Source organism: Podarcis raffonei, chromosome 5 (assembly GCF_027172205.1).
Source record: "Podarcis raffonei isolate rPodRaf1 chromosome 5, rPodRaf1.pri, whole genome shotgun sequence".
Classification (NCBI taxonomy): Eukaryota; Metazoa; Chordata; class Lepidosauria; order Squamata; family Lacertidae; genus Podarcis; species Podarcis raffonei.
In genome coordinates this window covers 101344521-101371456 of record NC_070606.1, presented here as the reverse complement: position 1 = coordinate 101371456, position 26936 = coordinate 101344521, and the positions used below count along the sequence as shown (strand labels likewise).

The 26936-nt window shown below is 51.1% G+C and overlaps 1 protein-coding gene across 2 annotated transcripts in view; it reads left to right on the top strand.

Moving 5' to 3' along the window:
• LOC128414917 (probable cation-transporting ATPase 13A5) overlaps positions 1 to 26936 on the top strand; it is a 55991-nt gene that overhangs the window by 15718 nt on the left and 13337 nt on the right. Inside the window, exons 4-21 of one of the 2 annotated variants that reach the window (XM_053390882.1) lie at positions 1270 to 1340; positions 1442 to 1522; positions 2916 to 2985; positions 4268 to 4402; positions 5226 to 5298; positions 6564 to 6695; positions 8432 to 8602; positions 11787 to 11944; positions 12259 to 12447; positions 14177 to 14238; positions 16523 to 16673; positions 18080 to 18160; positions 21448 to 21537; positions 22095 to 22251; positions 22829 to 22946; positions 24000 to 24124; positions 25416 to 25576; positions 25723 to 25842. In XM_053390882.1, the coding sequence (XP_053246857.1) occupies positions 1270 to 1340; positions 1442 to 1522; positions 2916 to 2985; positions 4268 to 4402; positions 5226 to 5298; positions 6564 to 6695; positions 8432 to 8602; positions 11787 to 11944; positions 12259 to 12447; positions 14177 to 14238; positions 16523 to 16673; positions 18080 to 18160; positions 21448 to 21537; positions 22095 to 22251; positions 22829 to 22946; positions 24000 to 24124; positions 25416 to 25576; positions 25723 to 25842 (2145 nt within the window). The remainder of the gene's footprint in view (positions 1 to 1269; positions 1341 to 1441; positions 1523 to 2915; positions 2986 to 4267; positions 4403 to 5225; positions 5299 to 6563; positions 6696 to 8431; positions 8603 to 11786; positions 11945 to 12258; positions 12448 to 14176; positions 14239 to 16522; positions 16674 to 18079; positions 18161 to 21447; positions 21538 to 22094; positions 22252 to 22828; positions 22947 to 23999; positions 24125 to 25415; positions 25577 to 25722; positions 25843 to 26936) is intronic. The other variant, XM_053390884.1, reaches the window with a different exon arrangement.

Sequence of the window (26936 nt, the reverse complement as noted above, 5' to 3'; positions counted from 1 at the left end):
TCCTCCCTCTCTCATTCCAGTTCACATTCCAGTGTCCTTATCTCCCTTGGCTTGCTTAGATTCCCAGCCTCTGTCAGCTCTGGAACAAGGGCACATTCAGAACCATGGAGCATTGTGGGAGCTGCTTGGGAACTCCACGGGAGGATCAGGACCCCCCCCCAAAAAAAACCCACCTCCCTGTTTACATGGGGAAGGTGGGGTGAACAACTAATAATAATAATAATAATAATAATAATAATAATAATAATAATTTATTTGTACCCACCCATCTGGCTGGGTTTCCCCAGCCACTCTGGGCGGCTTCCAACAAGGATTAAAAATACATCAAAATGTCACACATTACAAACTTCCCTGAACAGGTCAGCCTTCAGATGTCTTTCACGTTTGTGTACATAAGCATGTGGTTTCAAATGTTCCTGCTTCTTTTTTACTTAATTACAATGGTAACTAAGGAAATGCTGTTCCTCTACTCCTGATCTAACCAACCCTCCTTCACAACTACCACCCCCTCTCACTCTTCACTCCACCCTCCATCAGTCTCTCCTGAAAAGGCCAAAAACCATCTTGGCTGCGAGTCCTGGAAGACCGTCTCCCTTTCCCCACCTGGCCTGGGAGAGATGGATGGAAGGAGAGACTCCAGCTACAAAAGCTGAGGCTGCTCAACAGACTCTTTGGCTTAGGATAATTTGGGGGGGGGGGTTGCTGTAAGGTTTTGTATATTTATTTTAGATCTTGTTGTGATTTATGTGGTTATTCTTCTTCAATTTGGATGTGTATTCTACTGTTTTATTGTTTACGACTGCTTTGCTATTTATTACATTTGTGTGATGACTTTCACCCAAAGATCTCAAAGGTTGGGTGGCCATCTGTTAGGAATTCTTTTGTTGAATATCCTTCATTGCAGGGGGTTGGAGAAGATGACTCTCGCCATCCAGTCCAATGCAACAATTCAAGCATTGAAGCTACAGCTTTTTAATTTTTAATTTTGGATTCAGTAAAGTAGACCAAAGAAATATTCATAAAGACAGCATAGGGCGGAACATTATCATGAAACTTAATCATTCCGAAACATGAAAAATACCCAAAATTTCCCAAGAAATCTGATGATTTATATGTATTTGCTCACATTAATTTATAGGTATTTATAGGTATCATTTCACAATAAGTTAATTTAATCATTGTTCCCATTTGCCCCCCATCCATTCATTTTACAGATGCTTCTAAATAAATAACCGTAACCGTAACCGTAACCATTCATTGTTCTAACAGGTGAGATACATCCATGTACAAAAAATCCGTTATGTCTGGGACTTCACGGAAAAGCAGTTCCTGAGAGTCGGGTGAGTTTTTAACTTGACTTTTTTTTAACTTGGAGACTCTGAGGGGTTGGAGGGGCCCTGGCTGAAATTCCCTCTCACCTTTCTGCCTTGTCTCCTTCTAGGTCGCTGGAGGACTCCAACACTTGCTACGAAATCCATCACAAATTTGGAGACGGGCTGACGAGGAAGGAGAAGGCGCTCAGGTGTGGTGCACGGGGCAGAGCTGCTCCTCATCTAGTCCAACCTGCTGCAAAGCAGGAATCAATTTAATCCCTCTTTCTTTTTGTAATACATTTTTATTCCATTTTACAATTTAATATTCAACACATTTATCATATGAAAGAAAACAGAACAAAACAAAACTCTCCCCACCCTGCGACTTCCCTCAACTTCCCCTTCTGGTTCTTTAACTTCTGCTTAAATTTTTCCTTATTTCCCCTCTTTTAGCCGAATGCTCTTACATTCTTATTATTTTCATACCAAATTTTCTTCCAGTTACTTCTTACATTTAATTAATTTCCGTATTGTTGTTTCTTGACCTTTACTCTTGCTTTCTTAATTGTCAGTGTTTTACTCAAACCCTGCTAGTGAGTCCATTTCTTTACAATATTTCTGTAAATACAGCACAAACGATTCCCAGTCTTTTTTAAAATCTCTGTTGTCTTTGTCTCTGACTCTTCCTGTGAGTTTCGCCATTTCTGCATATTCCATAATTTTAACTTGCCATTCTTCTTTCATTGGTATCTTGTCTTATCTTGTCTTGTCTTTCCTTTCCTTTTTCCTTTCTTTTTTCCTTCCCCTTCTCCTTTTCCCTCCCCCTTTCCCCTTTCCCTTTCCTTTCTATCACTTCTTAAATACCATATTTTTCACCCTATAGGACTCACTTTCCCCCCTCCAAAAATGAAGGGGAAATGTGTGTGTGTCCTATGGGGCCAATGCAGGCTTCGCGCAGCTCTCCGCAAGCTGTGGGAGCCTGCGCCGGGCTCCCGCGCCTTGCGGAGAGTTCCCTGCTCTGGGGGCTGGGGGCCCTGCACCTGGGGGGGAAAAATAATTTCCCCCCCTTTATTCCCCCCCCAAAAAACTAGGTGCGCCTTATGGGACGGTGCGTCCTATAGGGCGAAAAATATGGTATGTCTCCACGCCTCTGGCACTATCCAGCGGGGAAGGAGCTTAGGAGATAATTTTCTGTGGGGGACCAACAACCTGGATGGCTGTAAAAGAGGATTAGACAAATTCATGAAGAGAGGATTATGGATGGGCTCCCAGCCAGGACGGCTCTGCTCTGCCTCCACAGATAGAGGCAGCAATGTTCCTGAATCCCTCCTGCTGGAAACCTCAGGAGGGGAGAGAGTTGCTCTTGTGTTCAGATCCTGCTTTGGTTGGTTTCCCTTTGGTGCATCTGGTCAGCCCCTGTGAGAACAGGATGCTGGACTAGATGGGCCCCTGGCCTGATCCAGCAGAGTTCTTCATATGTTCTTGAGATTGGACAGAAGGAGCAAGACGCCCGCCCTGCCAAGTCCCTGCCTTGCCCTGGAGGTCTGGGCTGCTTGTTCCTCAGGTCTAAAGGGGTCTCCTCATCTCTCCTGTCTTTCTCAGGAAGTTGGTTTGCGGCCCCAACGCCATTGAAATCGAAGTCCGTCCCATCTGGAAATTGCTCTTTAAAGAGGTAACGGGGATCCCTTTATTTTGGTTATCTGTTAAAGTTACTGTATTTTTCGCTCCATAGGGCGCACCTAGTTTTTAGGGGGGGAAATCAAGAAAAAAAAATCTTATTTCCCCCCCAGCCCCAAAGAGCAGCGTACAGGCTGTGCGCAATCTCTCCCTTCCGGAGGGGTTGCGCGCGTCTATGGCACAAGCCAAGAAAGCCAGCGGGATGGGTCCCGCTCACTGTTTTGGCTTCCTCTTTAGCCCTGCGCAACCTCTCCCTGCCGGAGGGGCTGCGTGCGGCTATCCCTGAAGCCTGGAGAGCGAGAGGGGTCGGTGGGCACTGACCCCTCTCGCTCTCCAGGCTTCAGCGAAAGCAACGCGAAGCCTCCGGAGCACGGCGGGAGTGCTCCCTCTGCGCTTCGGAGGCTTCGCGTTGCTATCGCTGAAGCCAAGGAGCCTGCATTCGCTCCATAGAATGCACACACATTTCCCATCAATTTTTGGAGGGGGAAAAGTGCGTCCTATAGAGCGAAAAATACGGTATATGCCACTCTTCCTCCGAAGATTGCAGGGAAAGAGGCAGCAGCCATTGCAGTGGCAGGGTGGATGGGCGGAGAGGTTGTGCTAAGGCTCCTGGAGAGACCGATTTATTTGTTGCACCTTTTCCTCCGAGGAGCTCATGGTGGTGCGCATGGCTCTTGGGCCCCCACAACAACCCCGTGAGGTAGGCTAGGCTTAGAGAAGGCAGCGACTGGTCCCCAAGGTCACGCTCAGTGAGGAGCATCATCATCATTTATTATTTCTACCCTGCCCATTTGGCTGGATTTCCCCAGCCACTCTGGGTGGCTTCCAACAAAAGATTAAAATTACATTAAAACATCAGGCATTAAAAACCTCCCTAAACAGGGCTGCCTTCAGATGTCTTCTAAAAGTCTGGTAGTTGTTCTCTTTGACATCTGGTGGGAGGGTGTTCCACAGGGCGGGAGCCACCACCGAGAAGGCCCTCTGCCTGGTTTCCTGTAACTTGGCTTCTCTCAGGGAGGGAAGCGCCAGAAGGCACTCGGAGCTGGATCTCAGCAGAACGATGGGGGTGGAGATGCTCCTTCAGGGATACTGGGCCGAGGCCGTTTAGCGGGGATTCGAACCCTGGTCTATCCTAGGTCCTAGTCCAGCACTCTAACCCCTGCGCCACACTGCCTCTCTAGTTGGCAAGAGGCACAGCATGGAGTCCTGGGACGCTCGTCGGTCAGAGATAGGCAGGCAGGCAGACTGACGTTCTCTGGCCCGTGTTCTCTCTGCAGATCCTGAACCCTTTTTACATCTTCCAAACCTTCACGCTGACCCTCTGGCTGGTCCAGGGATACATCGAGTACTCCATTGCCATCATCATCCTGTCCGTCATCTCTATTGCCCTCACGGTGTACGACCTCCGACAGGTGAGTCTGCCGCTCAGGGCTTCTCCATGTCTGAGTGCTCTTTTGCTGCTTGGGTTTTTTTTTGCTCCAGAGATTTCCCAGCAAAAACCTGCTCTTTAAAGCCAACTTGGAGCAAACAGCAGTCTGTGGAAAACCCCAACGGCCATTTGTTGCGCTTCAGTTTTAAAGAGTGAGTTTTCACAGGGGCAAAAAAGGGGGGGCACTCAGACACAGAACTTGAAAGCCTGGAACTCAGGACAAGAGGTCCCTGCTGCCTTTAATCCGTCAGATTTGTATAGAGCTTTAATTCTAAGCAAAGGATGGGAGTGCCTTAAGCCTCCTGGAAGACCTCGCCCTCTCTCACGCCGCAGGGCACCACCCTCTCAGAGGCACCTCTTCCACTCAGCCTTTGGTTTATTTGGCCAGCTTTTCTGCCTGGCTTTTCCCATCCTGCTGACCCCCTTAGCCATATTGTGCTGATGGAAGTTGCATGAGAGAAAGTGGAAAGAGAAAAGTTTCCCTCCCTCTCTCCTAACGCTAGAACGCATGGGAATGTTGGAAGATTCAGGACATGTTTTTTTAAAAATAAAAAAATCCTGCTTCACACAGCACATGGTTGAATTGTGGAACTCCCTGCCACAAGGTTTCCCACAGTCACCTGCTTGGCCTCTGTGAGAACAGGATGCTGGACTAGATGGGCCCCCTTTAGCCTGGTCCAGCAGGCTCTCCTTTTGCATGTGATTGAATTTTACCCACTAAAGAGGAGCCAGCTGGAAGGCAACCCCCCAGGGACCAGCCTTCCCTGCTCAGACATGCTCAGCGCCTAAGTCTCTTCTTTCCGCAGCAATCAATCAAGTTGCACAACCTGGTGAAGGAGCACAACAAGGTGGAAGTCCTGGCCTGGACCAAGAATGAAGGTGTGTGGGTGTGTGTTTGTATTGGGGTCCTGAGACAGCTGCCTTCTTCTCCTGACCCACAGCCTCCCCTTCCTCTCCTGGCACTATCCTGCTTCCCCATCTCCCCGCACTGGGCAGCCTCAAGGCCTTTAAAGGAAGGGTTCCCAAACTTTTCTGGGCCACCCGGGGCCGGAATTACACCCATGGCCGGATAAGCTAAACAAGCTGTAGCTTCAGGCCCCACTCTCTTGGGCCCCCTGGAAAATTTAAAGGGAAAAAAACTGGATGTACCGTTCCAAAATAAAAGATAAAAAGCAAATACAGTGGCACCTGTATTGTTCCGGAGGCCCGTTCGCAACATGGAAAGAGTGCAACCTGAAGTGCCGTATCTGCGCAGGTGCACGGTGCAATTTAGCGCTTGTGTGCATGCGCGAGTGGCGAAACCTGGAAGTCACCCTTTCCAGTACTTCCGGGTCGCCGTGGGATGTAACCTGTAAGAACATAATATGAAGCAAACATAACATTGAGGTATGACTGTACAGTGGTCCCTCGGTTTATGAACTTAATCTGTTCCGGAAGTCTGTTCTTAAATCGAAACCGTTCTTAAACCGAGGCACTCTTTCCCGAATGAGGCCTCCCGCCACCAGTGCCCTTCTACCATTCAGATTCCATTCTTAAACCAAGGTAAAGTTTGCAAACCAGGACACTACTTCCAGTTTTGCTGAGTTTGTGAACCAAATCATTCGTAAACAGGACTTTTCTTAAACCGAAGTACCACAGTAAAATAAAACCTACATACAGCAACAGTGTTTTGTGTTGTGTAGCCTCCTATTTATTATGTGCAAATGGCTTTAGATACCTATTAGGTCCATAAATTAATATATGGCACATATTCAACATAAAAAACAGCGGCAATTTGTTGTTGACAAAGGACAGCTGGACATATACAGGGCCCCATTACCTTCAGGAGCTCAGGACCTCATCAAACCTAAATCCGGCCCTGGGGCCACTCCGCCTTTAAATCCAAAAACAGATTGGAAAACTGGGCCCTAACCAGGAAATAATAATAATAATAATAATAATAATAATAATAATAATAATAATGACGACGACACCCTGTCTTTCCCCCTGAAATAAATTTCAATAGGGACAAGCATAAGGTTCTATCCAGACTTTTAGGCCCAGCTCAGCGCTTTAAAGCTCTGCGCCTGAGCGGTTGCTGTTGCTGTTTGTCCCGGCACTTATCCTGGGAAACCTGCGCTTTAACAGAGCCCCTTTTCCCGCAGGGAGCTGCAAGGTGGAATCCTGCCAGCTGGTGCCAGGAGATGTCCTTCTCTTGGAAAGCCAGAAGTTTTCTCTGCCCTGCGATGCCATCCTGATAGAAGGGAGCTGCGTGGTCAATGAGGGGATGCTCACAGGTACACAGAACTGTCCTGGCCTCCCTTTGCCCTTCTCCCACGCCCTCCTTCTGCCCGCTCTGCTTTCTTTCTCACGCAGATGAAGGGATTTGGAGGGAGGCAGCCTGAAAGGTGAATTTAAAAGGGGGCAGGTAAATTAACCTGTGGCACTCTCTCCAGCAGGAGACAGTGATTTGGCCGCCAAATAGAAGGGCTTTAGAAGAGGATGGCGCAAACTCATGGCGGGGGAGTGGGCTGCCACTGGTTCTACTCTGCCCCCACAGTCAGAGGCAGCGATGCTTCTGGATCTCAGTTGCCAGAGGAAAGAGGGTGATGGTGCTCAGATCCTGCTTGCCCGTTTCCCATTGGGGCATTTGAGACCTTCGGGTGTAGGGCAGTGTAGAAATAAAAAATAAAAATAAACATTTGGATGGCCCCTGTGAAAACAGGATGCTGAACTGGATGGGGATATTTTCACCCCCTCCCATTGCAAGAATCCCCCGATGTTTTCAGAAAGGAGGGGGCGGAAACTGCTCTTCGCTTCTTCCACTCCTGCCTCACTCTGTGGCAGTCTCTGTGTTATCTATGTAGAGATGAGACAGTTGTGGGTCCAGTGCACTTAGACCTGCTGTCCAGGAGTGGAAGGTCTCTGGAAGTGCTCCAGTTCGCCTAGTCCAGTTGGGGCAGATCCAGATATTGAGCCCAGTCGCTGACACTGGCTCAAAGGCATACTGACACTTCTTACCTTTTTAAGTAACGTATTTTTCACTCTATAGGACGCACCCGACCATAGGACGCACCTTGTTTTAGAGGGGGAGAGCAAGAAAAAAAATTCTCCCGCTCTCTGCACAGCGCCCCTTCCATTTCTCCTCCCGCTTAGCTGAAGGGGCGCTGCGCAGCTCTCCCTCTCCCACATTGCCTCCTCCTTCAGCGAAGGCAACCCGAAGCCTCCAGAGCGCAGCGAGAGTTCCTTTGGCTTCCTTTCACTATCTTTGAAGCCTGGACCCCTCTCGCTCTCCAGGCTTCAGCAAAAGCAACGTGAAGCCTCCGGAGCGCGGCGGGAGCGCTCCCTCTGCGCTTCGGAGGCTTTGCGTTGCTATCGCTGAAGCCAAGGAGCCTGCATTTGCTCCATAAGACGCACACACACACACCCGTAATTTTTGGAGGGGAAAATGTGCGTCTTATAGAGCGAAAAATACGGTACAGCCTTTTCGGCCGAGGGGAACACAAGATTCATGGGCACCATCCCCTTGGCAGCTCCTTCCGCTCTCTGCAGTGCCACCTCAGTGTGTGCCATTGCAAGGAAGACAACGCTCTCCCCTTGCCTGGCCCCACCCTTAGTTTTCTTCCCCTTGTATCGCATTGCCGTTTGTAAGCTCCTTGGGGCAGGGCCTCCCCTGAAGCGCTGTGCATGTCGATGGCTCTGTGCAAAGTAATCACCATCATTAGTAATAATCCATGCATACTGATTCAAGCTGCAAGAAAGGCAGTTTTGCGTAGACATTAGGAAGAACCTATTCTGGTTCTTCAAGATCCTGTTTGATGGCGGAACGGTCTCCTTTGGGAGATGGTGGACTCTCCTTCCTTGGAGGTTTCTAAGCAGAGGTTGGGTGGCCATCTGTCTCGGATGCTCTAGCTGAGATTCCAGCCTTGCCGGGGGTTGGTCTAGATGACTCTGGGGATCCCTTCCAACTCCACGATGCCATGATTCTGTGGCGATGTCCACTGAGCGGGTGGGATTTGGGCTGCGTTTGCAGGCGAAAGCGTTCCCGTGATGAAGACCCCCTTGCCCCAGACGGACAACACCAAGCCCTGGAAAGTTCACAGCGTGGAAGACTACCGCCGACACGTCCTCTTCTGCGGCACAGAGGTCATCCAGACCAAGCGAGCGGGAAAAGGCCCTGTCAGAGCCGTTGTGCTGCAGACAGGTGAGTCAAGCAGCTGTTGTGTAAAAAACCCTGCTCCCTTTCCCTTATGGGGTATGCAGGAGCCCCATAGAGTCCTTTGTAGGTTCTCCATTGGTTGGAGAAAATAACAGAGGTCAGGCAGAGAATATTGAGAAGCAAAGCAGCTAGTAAGCCTGATCTTTATTGAACTGTTGCAACAGTTTCCCCACTCACCCCACACAGGAGGGAGGAGGAACCCAGAAGAATGGTGTGCAAGCCTTTATATAGACTTTTGAAATTGCCCACCCTGGAGCCCAAGACCACCCCCCAAAACATCATACATGCCTCACAGAAAGAGGTGGTCGCCAGCAGAAACTGGAGTGTGTTGCTTCTCTCCTGTCTGCCAGGATACCTGATCCTGCCTGATCTGATTGCCTTTTCTGGGTAGCCGCCCAGAGTGGCTGGGGAAACCCAGCCAGATGGGCGGGGTACAAATAATAATAATAATAATAATAATAATAATAATAATTCCTTGGAGATGGTAAATCCTTAGTGCCTGAATCTCTTACGCATATTGAGAGTGTGCTCAGCTGAACAGATACTTGCCAGACTGTACTTGGAGGAAGGTGTAAGACGCTGCAATTGGAAAGCTTTCCCCATTTCCTTCCTCCTTGCAAACACTGTACTGTTTCAGGCACTACACTTATGCATGTGTGTTTGCCTTGTACATTTATGTATTTTTATATATACCATATATTTCGCTAAATAAGACCATACGATGCACCTAGTTTTTGGAGGAGGAAAATAAGAAAAAAAATATTCTGAATCCCAGAAGCCAGAACAGCAAGAGGGATCGCTGCTTTTGCTGCACAGCGATCCCACTTGCTGTTCTGGCTTCTGGGATAGCCGCGCAGCCTGCATTCACTCCATAAGACGCACACACATTTCCCCTTACTTTTTAGGAGGGAAAAAGTGCGTCTTATAGAGCGAAAAATACGGTGTGTGTGTGTGTGTGTGTGTGTGTGTGTATGTGTATGACCTTAGAATTCCTATAACACAGCTTTGTGATTTTGCACCTCTTTAAGGTAGGGAGATGGGTGACCCTGAGTGTGTGGGGGCGGAGAGAGAAATCAAAGCTATTTTTGCAATTAGGACTCTTGCCAGTTGGTCCCTGGAAAGGTCATGGCCTCCCTTTTCCCTTCGTTCATGCCCTCCTTCTGCCCCCACCCCCGGTTTCTTTCCCATGCAGATGAAGGGATTTGGAGGGAGGCGGTTTTGCAGGTGACAGGGGTGTGGTGGTGGGGGGAGTGGAAAGTTAAACTATGGAACTCTTCCTGAAGTCAAGCATGACTCTCCTTTCTTGAAAGTTGATGGCGCATGTGATGAGTGCATGCAAAATCCTAAATTGAGCTTGTCTCACCTGGTGCCAAGAGGAAGCGCTTTGCTTTTGAATACTAAGAATAGCATCCAGGGAGGCGGGAGAATGTAGACCTGCAGGTTGTGCCAAAGAGCCTCTTCTCCAGGCCTGATTCTGGTGCCCCGAAAAGGGTAACTGTGTCTTGGGCAGCTCAGTGATAAGCAAAACCTTTATCGTCAGGAGTATTTAATCCGCTCTGTGGAGCGGGAAGGGGGTTCACTGGCATCCAGGAATGAGAGATGTCCCTTTCCATGGCCTTTTTTTGGCCTTTCCACCCCCATTGTTCTGCCCGGACACAGAGGTCCAGCTCCGAGGGCCTTCTGGCGGTTCCCTCCCTGCGAGAATCCAAGTTACAGGGAACCAGGCAGAGGGCCTTCTCGGCAGTGGCACCCGCCCTGTGGAACGCCTTCCCTTCAGAGGTCAAGGAGATAAAAAATTACACAACTTTTAGAAGACATCTGAAGGCAGCCCTGTATTGGGAGGTTTTTAATGTTTGATATTTCTATTAAGTTTTTAGATATGCTGTATGTTGCCCAGGGTGGTTGGGGAAATGCAGCCAGGTGGGCGGGGTATAAATAAATAAATAAATAATAATAATAATAATAATTATTATTATTATTATTATTATTATTATTATTATTATGGCAGGAGATGCATGTTTGGCCCACCCCACAGCCCACTCTGTGGGCTCTCCCCACCTGCCTCCCTGTGGCTGGTTATCACGCAAGAGGATTAGCACTCTCTTCCAATACTTGGAGAGGGAGGCAGGTGGCGCTGTGGGTTAAACCACAGAGCCTAGGACTTGCTGATCAGAAGGTCGGCGGTTCAAATCCCCGTGACGGGGTGAGCTCCCGTTGCTCGGTCCCTGCTCCTGCCCACTTAGCAGTTTCAAAGCACATCAAAGTGGAAGGAGATAAATAGGTACTGCTCCGGCGGGAAGGTAAACGGTGTTTCCATGTGCTGCTCTGGTTCGCCAGAAGCAGCTTAGTCATGCTGGACACATGACCCAGAAGCTGTACGCCGTCTCCCTCGGCCAGTAAAGTGAGATGAGCGCTGCAACCCCGGAGTTGTTCGCGACTGGACCTAATGGACAAGGGTCCCTTACCAATATCTGGAAGGAGGAGCAAGCCTTCTTTCTGCTGCTCCAGAGAATAGAAGCTGAACCAAAGGATTCAGGCTGCAAGAAAGGGGGTCCTGGCTCAACCACAGAAAGAACTTTTGGAGGGTGAGAGCTGTTCCACAGTGGAAGGGTCTCCCTCGGAAGGTGGTGGCCTCTCCTTCCTTGGAGGGTTTGAAGCAGAGCTTGGACGGTCGTCTCTCAGGGATTCTTTAGCCGAGATTCCTGCATTGCAGGGGGCTGGACTAGAGGACCCTCGGGGTCCCTCCCCACTCTATGGTTCTATTGCTGGGAAAGTGTGCCTGCCCTCTGGGTTCCTTCCAAGTCACTGTTCTTAGAGCTAGTTTCATATGAGGCTGTTTCTGGGACCGCAGGCGCATGTCATCTTACACACTCCAAAGCCATAAGAAATCCAGTCATAAACACCTTTATTAGAATCACTGACCTGCAGAGGGTGGTCTGGGCCAAGCCCCTGACAGACGGCCAGCTGCATTTGGGCTCCATGGAGCTTCCTCCCGAGTAAGCACGCAGAGGATCGCAGCCTAAATCCGAGCGCAAGAAGGATGGAATGTGGGGCTCTTACCTTGAATGCCAAGTTCTCTGGGAAGCCAAAGGACAAGGCGTGGGGATAACTCCTTGGGCCGAGTCTGTGTCCTGCGTTCGAGTGTCGCCCATGCCACGTTTTGCTGCAGGTTTCAACACCGCCAAGGGAGACCTGGTGAGGTCCATCCTTTACCCCAAGCCCCTGAACTTCCGCCTCTACCGAGAGGCCTTCCGCTTCATCGTGGGCCTGGCTCTCATCGGCATCCTGGGGCTGGTCTACACCATCGGGGTGTACGTGAGCCGCAAGGTGAGTCTCGGAGAGACAGCATGGTCTAGTGGTTAGAGTTCTGGGCTAGGACCCAAATCCCCATTGGGCCGTGACACCCACTGGTTGGGACCTTTTCTCTGCCCCTCCTACCTCACAGGGCTGTTGTGGGGATGGAAAGGGGAGGAGGAGGATCAGGAGGGGCTCCTTGAGTAGCCTGGAGGAAAAGGTGGGTTTGAACGCAATGAATTAATAGATGGGGCTGGGCGGGGGGGCTTGGATGGAGCCCCTTAAGGCAGAAGTGCATGGCTGACCCGCTGACCACATCTGTCCGGTGTGCGTTTGTGTCCTCCCAGCAACCCGTCTCGGACACGGTGACCATGGCGCTCCTCCTCATGACGGTCGCGGTCCCTCCGGCCATTCCGGCCGCCTTGACCACCGGCATCGTCTACGCCCAGAGGAGGCTGAAGAAGAAGAAGATCTTCTGCATCAGCCCTCAGAGGATCAACATCTGCGGGCAGATCAACCTGGTCTGCTTCGACAAGGTGCCGTCTCTGGGGAATTCCCTTGGCCTTTCAAAGTCCAAATCGGCCAGATTTTGTCATAAAACGGGAGAGTTGGAAGGGATCCTAAGCGCCATCTGCCGCAATCCCTGATGGAGGGACACCCCAAGTCTGCTTGAAACCCCCCAAGGAAGGAGAGACTTGGAATCTCTTTCCCTGTAGTTTGAATCCTTTGGTTCTGGTAATGCGGTAATTTGGGTTTCAGGCACTGCTTTTGCCAATGCATTGCAGGGTAGAGCCCAGAGAGGACACTTTGCCCTAGGACACAAACTTTATAGGGAAAATATACATCATTTTGGCTCTTTCATCCTCTTCCCAACCGCTGTCTGCCACCCCATCATCTCTCATCCAACCAGTTCTTGGAAACACTTTCTCAACCCCTTTTTTAAAAAATGTACATGCAGAGACATGTTTCTCATTCCTAACCTTCAAGGATTAAGAGTTTGGGGGTCTGGCCGCACTCTTGGGTTCGTGACTCTGGCCTTGCTGGTAATGGGCTTTACAGAATTTCTGCCTCAGGCCCCAGGAGGGACCATGGCTTAGTACAGCGGTCAGCAACCTTTTTCAGCCGTGGGCTGGTCCACAATCCCTCAGACCTTGTGGTGGGCCGGACTATATATTGGGGGAAATTGAACAAATTCTTCCCCAGCCACTCTGGCCAGCTTCCACAAAGACCCAAAATACACTAAGATGTCACACATTAAAAACTACCCTAAACAGGGCTGCCTTAAGATGTCTTCTGAATGTCAGGTAGTTGTTTATCTCTTTGACATCTGATGGGAGGGCGTTCCACAGGGTGGGCGCCACCACCGAGAAGGCCCTCTGCCTGGTTCCCTATAGCTTTGCTTCTCGCAATGAGGGAACTGCCAGAAGGCCCTCGGCGCTGAATCTCAGTGTCTGGGCAGAATGATGGGGGAGGAGACACTCCTTCAGGTATACTGGGCCTTTGAGGCCGTTTAGGGCTTTCAAGGTCAGCACCAACACTTTGAATTGTGCTCAGAAACGTACTGGGAGCCAATGTAGGTCTTTCAGGACTGGTGTTATGTGGTCTCGGCGGCCGCTCCCAGTCACCAGTCTAGCTGCCGCATTCTGGATTAATTGTAGTTTCCGGGTCACCTTCAAAGGTAGCCTCATGTAGAGCGCATGGCAGTAGTCCAAGTGGGAGATAACCAGAGCATGCACCACTCTGGCAAGACAGTCTGCGGGCAGGGAGGGTCTCATCCTGCGTACCAGATGGAGCTGGTAGAGAGCTGCCCTGGACACAGAATTGACCTGCGCCTCCATGGACAGCTGTGAGTCCAAAATGACTCCCAGGCTGTGCACCTGGTCCTTCCGGGGCACAGTTGCCCCATTCAGGGGTAACTGCCTTGAAGCCTTTGGAAACCCCCAGAGGCACCCTGTGGGTGCCAAGGATGCTTCACGCCTCCAGCGCTTTCATTCCTGGAAGGTTTCTAGTCCTCAGGAGTTCTTTCCTCAAGGCTCAGCGGCACCCAGGGGCTGGGCTTCCACTGGGCAAGGGAGAAGGAAGCTTGCGCCCCACGGAGAGCTTCCCGGTTCCCCCAGGGGCCTTCCTGTCTCTCTCTGCCCCCCTCCCCGCTTTGTGGGTCCATCCCTCGCCTTCCCCCTCCCACAAGGAGATCTGTGCCTGAGCTGAGCATCGGGGCCTCCGCCTTCTGACCAGGGATGTCCTGTGTGTGTTCCCCCCACCTAGACTGGCACGCTGACAGAGGATGGCCTGGATCTGTGGGGCGCCGTCCCCTGCGAAAAGAGGAGGTAAGCCCCCTAGAATGGTAGCGTTGCAAAGGGAAGTTGGGGTTGTCGTTGTGGTATCCCAGTGATCATCTGGTCCAACTCCCCGGGGTGGCCAGAAAATTCCTTTTAAGTGAACCTGAGTACAGAGAGATTAATGAAGAAGCGCTGCCCAGCCAAGGGGGCTGCAAAGCCTCAGGCACAAGGTGGGGCCTCTGCTTGGCTCCAGCCCCAGAGGGAGAGGGGGTATTTTGCTGCTGCCCAGCTTCCTGCTGCCAAGGAGAGGCTTCGGGGAAATCTAGCAAGCCAGCCCTGCTCCTTTGCAGACTCCGGCAGCGGAGAACAGTGGAAGGTTTAGTCCTTTTGGCAGCGCCTGCTTTGGGGACGACAGTAGATTCATTTCAGAAGTCTTTCACTTCTTAAATACAGAAGATTAAGGTGCCAACGGCCCATCTAGTCCAGCAGCACAATAATCTTTCTTTGGGTACAGTTCCTTCCTTCCTTCCTTCCTTCCTTCCTTCCTTCCTTCCTTCCTTCCTTCCACTCCTCTCCTCCTCCTCCTCCTCCTCCTCCTCCTCCTTCTACACCCCTTTGGCTCAACGCCCTGTGTGAGGGAAGCCCTAAATCTTGTTCTGAAGGAGCCACTGTGTGTTTGGCCTCTGGAACGAAAGGATTAAGGAGGTTATGTTGACAGTTTCCAACAAGGGCCAGATTGTTTGTGGAGTAAAGACTGGTGCGGAGGGGGTGAGCAGTGACTGGAAGGCGGATTTAGGCGCTCCAAAGCCTTCCTCCTGACTTACTTCCCCCTAACTTGGAGGAGCGGGTGGGGATCATTCCCTGGAAGCCAGCAGGATGCAGGACCTCGTCCTTCCTGGGAGACCAGCGAGAAAGTGAGAGATGGAAAGGTTGCTGGAAACCGCAGGAGGGGAAAGGACTCTTGGGTTGGACTAGATGATCCATGAAAACAAGAAAATCAAGAAAAAATTACAATACTTCAAAACATACCAAACGTTAAAATGCTGAAACAACAAGCACACCAGCATTTCTGAGCCTCTGATTCAGCGAAATCTTTCCACTGGGGAAAGCAGACATTTTGCATCCTTCCTTGGCCTGGGGGTGGACTAAACTTCATTTTTACTGCTCTCTTTTCCTCGCCCCTGAACTCCAGGGCTCCAGAGCTCTATGACCTCTTTTCATAGACCACTCTGAGGGTTTGCTGTTCTTGGTTTTTTTTTTGCAATAAAACAATGCACAAATTTTATGAAACAAATAAATAAACAAATGGATTGGTTTACCCCCAGATTGGGCAATCTGCATTTTCAAGGGGGAGACCAGCGGGAGGGCGGACAAGGCAAATGAAATAGGCTTTCAAAGAGCTGCAACTGTGCAGTAAACTCTGCTGTGGGGTAGCCCTTCGCCTTAGACCCAAAGACGGGCTTCTGCTTCCGCCCTGGCAGCCTTGCTGCTCCAGACAACCCTTTGAGGCTCCTCTTGTCCAGTTGGGCTGCAGAGCTTGGACCCCAAGCAATGCCTGCTGTGTTTTGGGAGAGAGTTTTTATTTATTTATTTAATTTTTATACGCCGAGAAGAAAGAAAAGACAAAGAAAAACAGAAATGAAAATGAAAATGAACACAATATTATTTACAAAAAAATGACGCAAAAATTGGTCTTTGAACTATAGACCCAACCTCCCATCTGTTTCTTACTTCAATTATATATTGCTTGTTGCCAATACACACTTTTATCCTAATTTGACTAATTCTTAATTTATCTTAAATCTGATGTCTTTCTTAAAGCTACTACTGAAATTACTCGAATGCTGCGACAGAATTTAAATTACTGTAATTATTTTTCAAATGCACTTTAAAGACCTCCTGTTTTGGTTTATTCTTTATTTTTCTGATAAACTGTCTAACTCTGCATATTCTGTCAGTTTTTGAATCCATTCATGAATACAGAGGATTTTATCACTTCTGTTTTGCAGCAATAAGAACTCTTGCTTCAACTGTAGCATATAAAAATATACCCTTCGGTTTTTTTGTGGGATATCCAAATCTGTAATTCCCAGCAGATAAGCTTCTGGTTTTCTGTTAAAAGAGATCTTTAACCTTTTTTGTAATTCTGAACGGACGCTCTCCCCAAATACCTGGATTTTCTTACATAGCCACCACATGTGATAGAGAGTACCTGATTTGCCTGGGAGAGAGTTTTGAAGGCGCCCTGGCTAGTGTGGCTAATCGGCACCCCGGACTCTTTCTCCCTCTGGCGAGAGGGACCCTGGGGCTCATGCTCTGCTTTCCCTCCCAGCTTCCAGGCTGTGCACAGCTTCTCCAGCGGCTGCCCGCTGCCCTGGGGGCCCATCTGCAGAGCCATGGCCACCTGCCACTCCCTGCTGGTTTTGGACGGGAAGATCCAAGGGGATCCACTGGACGTCAAGATGTTTGAGGGCACCAACTGGGTGAGTCGACTTTCGCGCTCAGGGCTGCCGAGCAGGAAAGAGCTGGGAAGGCAGGGAGGCAAAGGCAGGGCATAATAATAATAATAATAATAATAATAATAATAATAATTTTTGTTTAGTCATGTTTGCCTCTTTGTGACCCCCTGGACCAGAGCACACCAAGCCCTCCTGTCTTCCACTGCCTCCCGCAGTTTGGTCAGACTCACGCTGGTAGCTTCGAGAAACTGTCCACCCATCTCATCCTCTGTCATCCCCTTCTCCTTGTGCCCTCCATCTTTCCCAACATCAGGGTCTTTTCCAGAGTGTCTTCTCTTCTCATGAGGTGGCCTGAGTATTGGAGCCTCAGCTTCACGATCTGTCCTTCCAGTGAGCACTCAAGGGAAAGACATGCTAAGAGGAAGGCAGGCTTGGCAAATCCACACCGTGATCAACTCCCGTCCAGAAACCAATGTCCCCATTGTAGAAGGACGTGTGGATCCAGAACTGGCCTCCACAGTCACTTTCGGACTCACTGTTAAAACCGTGTTTATGGAAGACAATCTTACTTGGCTATGAGAGATCGCAGAAGAAGAGGAAGCTTGTCCTCATGCCACCTCCAGCAGGGAGGAGCGTGGGAACGTTGCCCCAGAGGTCCCCTCCCTCGGCTCCATCCCTCTCCTAACAGCCAGAGCAAAACTCAGGCCCTGTGGCTTCGCTCCAGGACGTGGTTTTTCCTGTCTGTTTGCAACACAATCTGTCAATCTGCTCCAGTATCAGCAGAACCTGCTTTTGCATCTCGTGCCATTGGTGTGTCCGTCCTTCCGCTGCTGCTTGGCAAAAGCCCCTGGAGGGAGCCCACAGCGGGGCAACACGGAAAGAGTTGCAGCCCAAGATTGTGGGCAGAGGACAGTTGCCTTTCCCCGTTCCCCACAAGGGCCGGCAGGATTTGGGGAGGGGGTCGAGGGGCAGCGATGCTTCTGGAAGCCACAAGAGGGGAGAACATGGATCTCGTGTTCGAATCCTGATTGCAGATTTCCTCCAGGCATGTGGCTGGCCACTGTGAGAACTGGATACTGCCCTTGATAGGCCCCCATTGGCCTCATCCAGCAGGACTCATCATCCTTCTTCTTCTTCTCCTTTGGCGATCACTCATAGCCGAGTAAGATTGTCTTCCACAAACACGGACCTCTTCTCAAAGACTCAGAGAACTGTAGAGTTGGAAGGGACCCCCAAAGGTCCTCTAGTCTAACCCCGTGCAAGGCAGGAATCTCAGCCAAAGCGTGTCAAGACAGGCTAAAGATCTCCAGCCCCTCAAGGATTCCTCTTAAGACTTGGCTTCCAGACCCTTCACCATCTTTGCCACCCGCTAATCTGGTCCTGGAGACTCTCCCAGTCGCAATGTGTGTTCTCCTCCTTCCTTCTTACAGAAAATGGAGGAGTCCAGCTCGGACGAGAGCAAAGGCAGCGTGAGCCGCACCATTGTCAAGCCAGACAGCAGTGCCACCCAGGTAAGTGCCGCACCTGCCCCAGAGCGGCCCCCACCCTGGCGGAGCATCCTGGGGGAGCCAGCAAGGCAGGGGGCAGCTGGCATCACAGCCTCCGCTCAGTGAAATAGCTTCTGGGGCAAAGGAGCCTTGTAGCTTCATTTGCGCATCTGCTACCCTGGGATGCAAAGGGAAGGTTTTTGCTGGAAGATTCAGGGCAGACGAAAGGAAGTCGGTAGCACATAGTTAAACAATGGGACTCCCTCCCACAGGAGGCAGTGATGGCTGCCAGAGGGTAGGACCGATTTATGGAGGAGGAGGAGGAGGAGAGGGCTAGCGATTCTGCTGTGCCTCCACAACTGGAAGCAGTGATGCTTCTGAATCCCCATTGCTGGGAACCACAGAAGGGGAGAGTTGCTCTTGTATTCAAATCCTGATTTCTGGTTTCCCACTGGGGCATGTGGTCGACCACTGTGAGAACAGGATTCTGGGCTCGATGGGCCACTGGCTCTTCCTCTGCTCTTAAGAAATACATAAAAGCCAGCAGGGATCTTCTGTTGCCATTCTGACCTGGGAGGCATGGAAGGAGGCAGTTTAGAGACAGGCAAGCCCAGGGATCAGGACCAAGCCAGAAAGAACTTTCTGTGGATAATTTTAAACAAGGAAAAGTCAAATGCACGACTGCAGGGGGAACAGTGGACCGGCAGCAGCTGCTGGCGGTTGTTCTCTTTTAGGGCAGAGCCACACACCTTCGCATCCTGGCACCGCAGTGCTCAGTCAGTTGCCCCAAAGCCCGCAAGGCAGACATGAGCACCATCTCTCTCTCTCCCAAGATTGTCTTCCCAGCCATTGGTGTTCAGAGGCAGGGGATGGTGAGGACTGACTGAATTGATTGGCAGTCCTTCCCTGGCAGGTCCCAGGAGTGGGCTGCAACCTTTTCAAATTCAGTATGAAAACAAATTACAGGCAGAGGAAGAGGGTGGGTCCTGGCAAAGAACAGAGAAGGTGTCAGGTGCACCTCTGGGGGGGGGGAGTTCCACATTTGGGGGGCTGCTGCAGAGAAGGCCCCCTTCCAGGTTTTCAGCACCCCAAATTTCGGTGGTGGCAGGACTAACCAAGAGGGTCCCCTCTGCCAGTCTTGACACCCAAGGGGGTCTCTAGGGAAGGAGGTGGTCTCTCGTGTTACTTCTGGGTTTCGCCGCTCATGCATGCGCAGATGGTCAAAATGACGTCACGCGTATGTGCAGAAGCGTCAAATTGTGACCCGCGCACACACAGATGCGCGGAGGCAGGTTGCGTTCGCTTCTGGATGCGAACGGGGCTCCGGAACGGATCCCGTTCACATCCAGAGGTACCGCTGTACCTCCGTGAATGTGTGCCTTGTCTAGCGTCCATTCCGGCGAATGTCCGTGGCAAACCCAGAAGTACCAAAACTGGTTACTTCTGGGTTTGCCACTCGCACATGCGCAGAAGCGCAGAAGTGCTTTGCCCTGCGTCCGTTTCAGCTATCGTCCGGGGCTCTGGAACAGATCCTGGTCACAAAACAAGGTGCGACTGTATGCGGCTGTTTTAAAAAGGGGCTCGTGTGAGTTCTGAAGGCAAATATGAGCGCTGCATTTTGAGTCTGTTGATGTTTCCAAGCCATCTTCAAAGGCCTCCCCGAGTAAGGGCACATTGCCCTAATCTAATCTGCTCCTTCCACAAGACTTCTGTCTTTTCAGGATTCACTTTCAGTTTGTTGGCCCAAACCCAGCCCATCGCTGCCTCCAAAACCCTCTCTGGCATCTCAGCTCCTTCTCCCAATTCAGATAGGTCAGAGAGAGAGGGCGGGGTGTCATCTGCGTATCGACAACTCCTTCTTCCCCACCTCCCAGCAGCTCCATAAAGAGGTTCAAGAGTGGGGACCGAGAATGGGGGGGGGGCAAGATGGATCCTTACAGGGCACCACAGGACAACTCCCATGGGACCAGCCATGGACAGGGCTCTAGAGGCAGAAGCAAAACTGCTGATGTACAGTCTGCCCAGCCCTCCTGAGATGCTCTAGAAGGATGCGGTGGTCCATGGGGCTGAATGTCAGGAGCTCGGCCTACTCTTGAGTAGGACCCTGGCAGAGACACATACCCGACTGGCATGTTCCCTCCCTCCTGGTCGATCATTCAGGAGCATCAAGGGCTTTCTTATGCCCGAACATCACAGCGACCGATGCCAACAGACACCGGCACACTTAGGGATCCGCATTTTGCGTGACAGACCTCAGCAACTCAGCATTTTGGCCAATCTACTTTATTTACATATAAACACACAAGGAGCACTGCAACACGGCTTCCTCTCTCTCTAGCATCAGAGAGCAAAGAGAGAAAAAGAACAAAGGACAATAGTCCCCCTTCACGGAACACAGGAACACAAACATCCTGTCTCTGTCACTTCCAACTCTATGGAGTCAAAACATACACCGTCATGTGATAGACAACAATCCCATGACCGCAATCATGGAGCAGGAATTCTAACACTGAAAGCCACTGCAAGATCAATAAAAATACACCCACCCATCTCTCTCCCGACAAATGCCCTCAGCCGGGGCGACCAAGGCAGCCTCAGTGTCCTGGCTGGGCCAGAAGCCTCTAGACTGAACTGGTTCCAAATCTTCAGTCTCCTCCAAGCACATCTGAAACTCGCCCCCAAAGGGAGATAGTAGCCAATGGGTGAGAATTATCTAATACTTCCGTGTCCAGGGAGAGCTTCTGAAGGAAGGGGCACATCACCATCTCCTTCAAGGCGGGCAATACTTCTCCTTCCTCCTTGGACCCACCCAGCCATGAGGGGCAAGGGGGGCTGGCACTTGGGCACCCTTCTTGAAGCAGCTTCTCTGCATCTTCAGGATGCCGTAATATTTCTTTATTTATTGTTTCATTAGTGAAAATTACAGTGTAGAAAAACCTCAAACCAGTTAATAAAAAAGATAAAGGAATTATCGTCAAAAAAACCGTACAGGAGTAATTTAAAGTTAAAGCCACAGGAAAGCAGATTAAAACTCATGCCAACTTTCTAAGCGTGTGGGTGCAAATCTGAGCAGTTTTGTCCCTAAAGCGCCTGGCAGAGTTTCTACAACCACCAGGGACTCTGGCGGGGTCAGAGCAATGCTCTCTTGGCCAGACGACCCAAACCCGTTGACCGGTCGGAAAAGCTCTGCCGGACTGCCGCTCGGGGAGGCGGAGAAGTCCGCTCTTTGCCGCTGCCGCCGCATGTCAGGGTGTGGCAATGCAGCCTCCCACATGTTGCAGCCATCGACCCTCCTGTTTCGTTGCACGCAGGTCATTAGAGAGCCAAGGCAGCCTACGTTCTTCACAGTGACGGCGGGACCGTTCAAGCGCAGGCCATCCAGGCTACCTCTGATCCTGGAGGTAGTATAGAATCATAGAGCTGTAGGATAGTAGAGTCGGAAGGGGCCTCGGGGGGTCATCTAGTCCAAGCCCTGCAATGCAGGAATCTCAACTCAAGCAGATTCAAAACCTCCAATGAGGGAGTCCGTTCCACTGTCAAACGGAGTTTACGGTCAGAACGTTCTTCTGGTGTTTAATCCGATTCTCCTTCCTTGCAATGTGAATCCATTGGTTCAGGTCCTACAGTTTGGACCAGCAGAGAACAAGCTGCCTCCCTCTTCCATGGGGCTGCCCTTAAGATACTGGAAGATCACTCTAATGTCACCTTGCAGTCTCCTGCTTTCGAGGCAAAACATACCCAGCTCCTTCAAGTGTTCCTCCTAAGTCTTGGTTTCCACACCCTTGATCATCCTGGGCGCCCGCCTCTGCACACCACCCAGCTTGTCAAGTTTCTAGCCCTCATCACACCTATTAGTTCAGCCCCTACGCAGATGCCTTGGGTGTCGTGGTGCTGAATAGAAGCCACCCGCTTGCGGGGAGACCTCGCACTAAGAGCCTCCTGTTCCCGCCACCCCCAGGCCCCCTTGGAAGGCATCGCGATCCTGCACCAATTTCCCTTCTCCTCCTCTCTGCTGAGGATGTCTGTCATCACGCAAGAGATTGGGAATGACATCTATGACCTCTACATGAAGGGAGCCCCGGAGACGGTGGCCGGCTTTTGCAAAACCAACACCGGTAAGGCCCCGAGATCCATGTCCCTGTAAGGTAAACAAGGTAAAGGACCCCTGGACGGTTAAGTCCAGTCAAAGGCAACTGTGGGGTTGTGGCGCTCATCTCGCTTTCAGGCCAAGGGAGCCGGCATTTGTCCACAATAAGTATCCACACAAACAGCTGGGTCGGACTTCAGGGGGAGCCGTTTTAAATGTCCGTCTCCGAGGGCCTTCTGGCAGTTCACTCCCTGTGAGAAGCGAGGTTACAGGGAACCAGGCAGAGGGCCTTCTCGGTGGTGGCACCCGCCCTGTGGAACGCCCTCCCATCTGATGCCAAGGAAATAAACAACTAGCTGACTTTTAGAAGACATCTGAAGGCAGCCCTGTTCAGGGAAGTTTTTAAGGTTTGATGTTTTATTGTGCTTTTAACATTTTGTCAGAGCCACCGAGAGTGGCTGGGGAAACCCAGCCAGATGGGTGGAGTATAAATAATAAATTATGATTAAATCATTATTATTTTAAACAAGCACATCCTTGGTTAGCTGCCTCTGCTGCTCTTTGACTGGCGCCTCTCTTCTCTCCCCCTCCTCCCCGCCCGGCAGTCCCAAAGAACTTCCTCAGGGAGCTGAAGTGCTTCACGTCTCAAGGCTTCCGCGTCATTGCGCTGGCTCACAAGGAGCTGCGTCTGAACAGGGGCGTCAACCTGGACAACTTGGAAAGGTAAGGCTGGCTGAGGTTGGGCCCCCGGGGCTGATGCTGGCCTGACTCCACCAGGCATGGGCTCCATTTATATCGTTCATTATCAAGAGCGCAGTCATCTCCCTTCCGTGTCAGGGGTCATCACCACTTACCTTTCTGCCGCAATTTCCAGGCAGGGTCTGCAGTTTAAGGCTCAGGGTCTGCACGCCCCCCCCCCACCCACCTTGCTTCCTGCTCTGGAGCTTTCCTCACAAAAACTTGCATTTTGAAGGTCAGTTGGCGCAAAGAGCAATCTGCAGAAAACACAAATTGACATTTGCACCGACTGGGCTTTATAGAGCCAATTTTTGCAGGGAAAACTCCAGGGTGTGTGTGTGTGGGGGGGGACCCCATCAGCCCTCAGACACAGAACTTTTAAGCATGGAAAGAGCAGGGCCAAAAGGTAAGTGTTACAGGATTCTAAGGTCTCATATATATAAATCATATGTTCATAAATTTACAAGGCAAACACATACATAAGTATGTAAACTACGTGTCTGAAATAGTACAGGAGAGAAATCCTGAAGCCATTTTGACTCTTCCAAATGGACCTCAAATGTTTCTCTGCAAGGAGGAAGGAAATGGGGAAGCCTCCCCACTGCCTCTTTGCTCACAAATCCTGTCTTAAGGGCATATCTGTGTATGAATAGGGTGAGCCTGTGACCTGGAGTCAGGAACTGAGCGGGGCTGTCTTACCCACAGGCACTAGGGGTGCTGCCATCTCAGGGGCACCAGGCTGAGAGTCCGGGGCCCGAGAGTTGGGTCTGGGGAAGAGCCCGTCCGTCGGTTGGAGCTCTGCGGTGGGGGCTCTGTGCTGCAAGTTGGGGAGCGAGTGAGCCAGCGAGACGCTGAGGCGGTTGGCACTATTTTTCTAATAACGTGGATGAGCCTCACTGGCAGCCAGCGGCATAGTGGGGGACGACTTCATAGAGGACTCTCTGTGGGGCCGGCCACCCCAAGGCCGTGCTCCAGAGCAGCCCCCAAGCCTCTCTGAGCCTCTTCAGAAGCCCCTCACTCTCCCCTCTTGCCTCCCAGAGACAAGATGGAGTCCGGCCTGACCTTCTTGGGTCTCCTGGTCATGGAGAATCGGCTGAAGATGGAGACTCAGGCTGTCCTGGAAGAACTCAGCTCTGCTCGCATCCGCAGCGTCATGGTCACAGGTAGGTAGGTTGTGGTTGTGTGGTTGTGCGTTTGTGAAGGGTTTGCAAGGGGTTCTCCCTCACTGGGGTTTCCCAAAGGCTTTAACTGGGGGGGGGGGAGACCAAGCCTTTATTGATGCAAACATACGTGGGGCTCAGTCTCTCTAAAAATCATAGGCGGGGGTGGAGGCAGGCTGAAACTGCATTGTAGTTGACAGATTTCCCAAGAAACGAAGCTTTTCTTTTGTGGTCGTATACTGGCATTTGCAAACCTTCGGCTAAATGCACGCAGCGTTTGAGCTTTCGAGTCCGATTCTCCCAACCGATTAAGCCGTTCTGGATGGTGTCAAATAGAAACAAGATGGTGGTTCAAAGGGGGGTTCGGTTCAAGTGTTTTCGGCCACCTGCAGACTGCCAGTATTTTGTGGGGTGCTGGTGTGCACATTTCAAGCCCAGGAAAGTTCTCTCTTGGCCCAGAGCCACAAAGAAACACACTTTTCTTCCCGTCTGGAAAGTGACCGCGAAACCCATTGAAAAATGTGGGCTGAATGGATGATGAATGGCGAGACGTGTCAACACCCTATCAGAGAATCAGGATGAGAGAAGTCCCAGCGGCCTTTGGGCCTTCAAGAGGAAACCTTCAGTTAGTTACTGGCAATGGGAGGGAGAGTGTGCTGGTCCCGAGGGTTAACCGTGTGGCGAGGTCCGAGTCCAGTCCGAGGTCAAGGGTGCGGTATGGAGGCTGTCCGTCAAAGCTGAAGCTGTGTCCAAGGCAGGGAGTCGGGTGAGGTCAGGAACTCTGGCAGAAGAGCAGGACAGGGTGCCGGCAGGAACGGGCTACCAACAATGTTGCTCCTGCAACTTGGGACTGGGGCTGGCCAGCTTTTATCTGCCCCGAGGCATAGGGCGGCCCCAATCCTCAGGTGACTCGCCTCTCCTGGCCTGGAGGCGAGCTCTCCTCCTGTGGGAACTTAGTTCCCTCCGCCTCTCTGCCCTGAGCCTCTGCAGCTCAGGAGAGGCAGGAGAGTTACCAGACCCAGAGGCGACCTTAGCTTCCCCTGACGGGGCTGAGAGTGGAGCACCTGCAGGCAATGGGTCCTCCATCACCTCAGGAACCAGAGCAGACTCAGCTGGTGCCTGCACCTGAGGACCCAGCACAGGTGAGGACCCTTCGGGCTCAAGCCCCAGCCCTGGCTCAGCTGGTTCTGGAGGCGGGGACTCCTGTGCAGGCTGGGATTCCTCAGGTTCAGCCTCCGAGTTTGAATCCCAGGCCATCACACCCACAGACTTTCTCCCTTCCCCTCGCTTCCAGGTGACAATCTTCAGACAGCCATCACAGTCGCCAGGAACTGTGGGATGTTCTCCTTTGGCACCAGAGTGATCCTCGTGGAAGCCAGGGAGGCAGAGGGCTCCAACCGGGCATCCGTTACCTGGCAGCTGATAGAGGAGGTGTTCAATTCAGACGAAAACACGGTAAGGCAGGAGCTCCAGAGCTTTTTGAATAGCTCCAATCTGGGTGGAATGGATGTGCCCCCAAGCTTCTGACCCCGTTTGGCTGAGATGCTTCCAATTGCGCAAATTCTGAAATAAGTCACTGGGGCGTAATTCCTGACTTCCAGACTCCCGACATCTCCATTGACATCTCTGACGCTAATGGGAAAGACAGCGACTTCCACTTCGCCTTGAACGGGGACACCTATCACGTCCTCATGAAACACTTCGGCAGTCTCCTGCCCAAGGTACGCTGTGGGGAAGGCGGTGGGTGGTCCCTAGGGCTGGTGGCAGGGAGGGAATGAGGAATGGGCCCCCCATTGAGACCAGGACGCATCCTTAAGGGCGCTTCCTTGGAACCAGCCTGCAATGTGGGACTTTCTTTGGGCGGAAGGGGCCTCCAGGTGTGTGTCTTGTGAAGCAATAAGCGTCCTGCGCTTTCAGGGTGGGCTTGTACTGGACCGTCTTGATCTTCTGTCCACGACGCAAATGTTCTTTGGCGCTCCCAGATTTCTCCTGTGTCATTGACTCCTCTGCACGGCCTCCCTGGACTCCTCCGGGACACAGTTTCATAGAATCGTAGCATTCCGAACAGGAGGGATCCCCTAAGTGCCATCTAGTCCAGCCCTCTGCAGTGCTATGACATGACATAACATTCCCCTTTTTAAACTCGCAGCGGATGTGTTTGCTCAGGCTCACTAAAGCCTCTATAATAACTGTTCTGGTATTTCCCCCTTATTCCCTCATAAAAGATAAGACGCGACACAGTCTTCTATAAAAGTATAAAAAGAGTTTACTCACTCACATTCTGTTCACAATCGGATCCCAGAAGGCAGACTTGTCTTAGAAAAGTAACATACACCTGGAAACTATCTCATAAGAAGACAGTCCCTTTGTCCTCTCTTGGCTGGAAGCCAAGAGGGCATCTTTGGCTAAGCAGAAGTTACTTCTTCGATGCATGTAGTCACAGAGAGAGAGATGGCTGCCCTGCCCTGTGCTTTTGTCGTTACCTGCACAGGTGAGGCCATGCCCACCTCTAGTCACATGCAGAGGAAGTTTGTCCCAGCCCAGAAGGAAACAGGAAGTTGACCTGCTGGCTGGACAAATATTCCTCCCCATGTGTAAACATGTTCACTCTAGGAATGTTTTACTTGACTGCTCTTGTGTTTCACATCCCACAGATCCAACCTCTGTTAATAATAATAATAATAATTTATTATTTATACCCCGCCCATCTGGCTGGGCCTCCCCAGCCACTCTGGGTGGCTTCCACAGAAACCAAAAATACAGTAAAATATCACACGTTAAAAACTTCCCTGAACAGGGCTGCCTTAAGATGTCT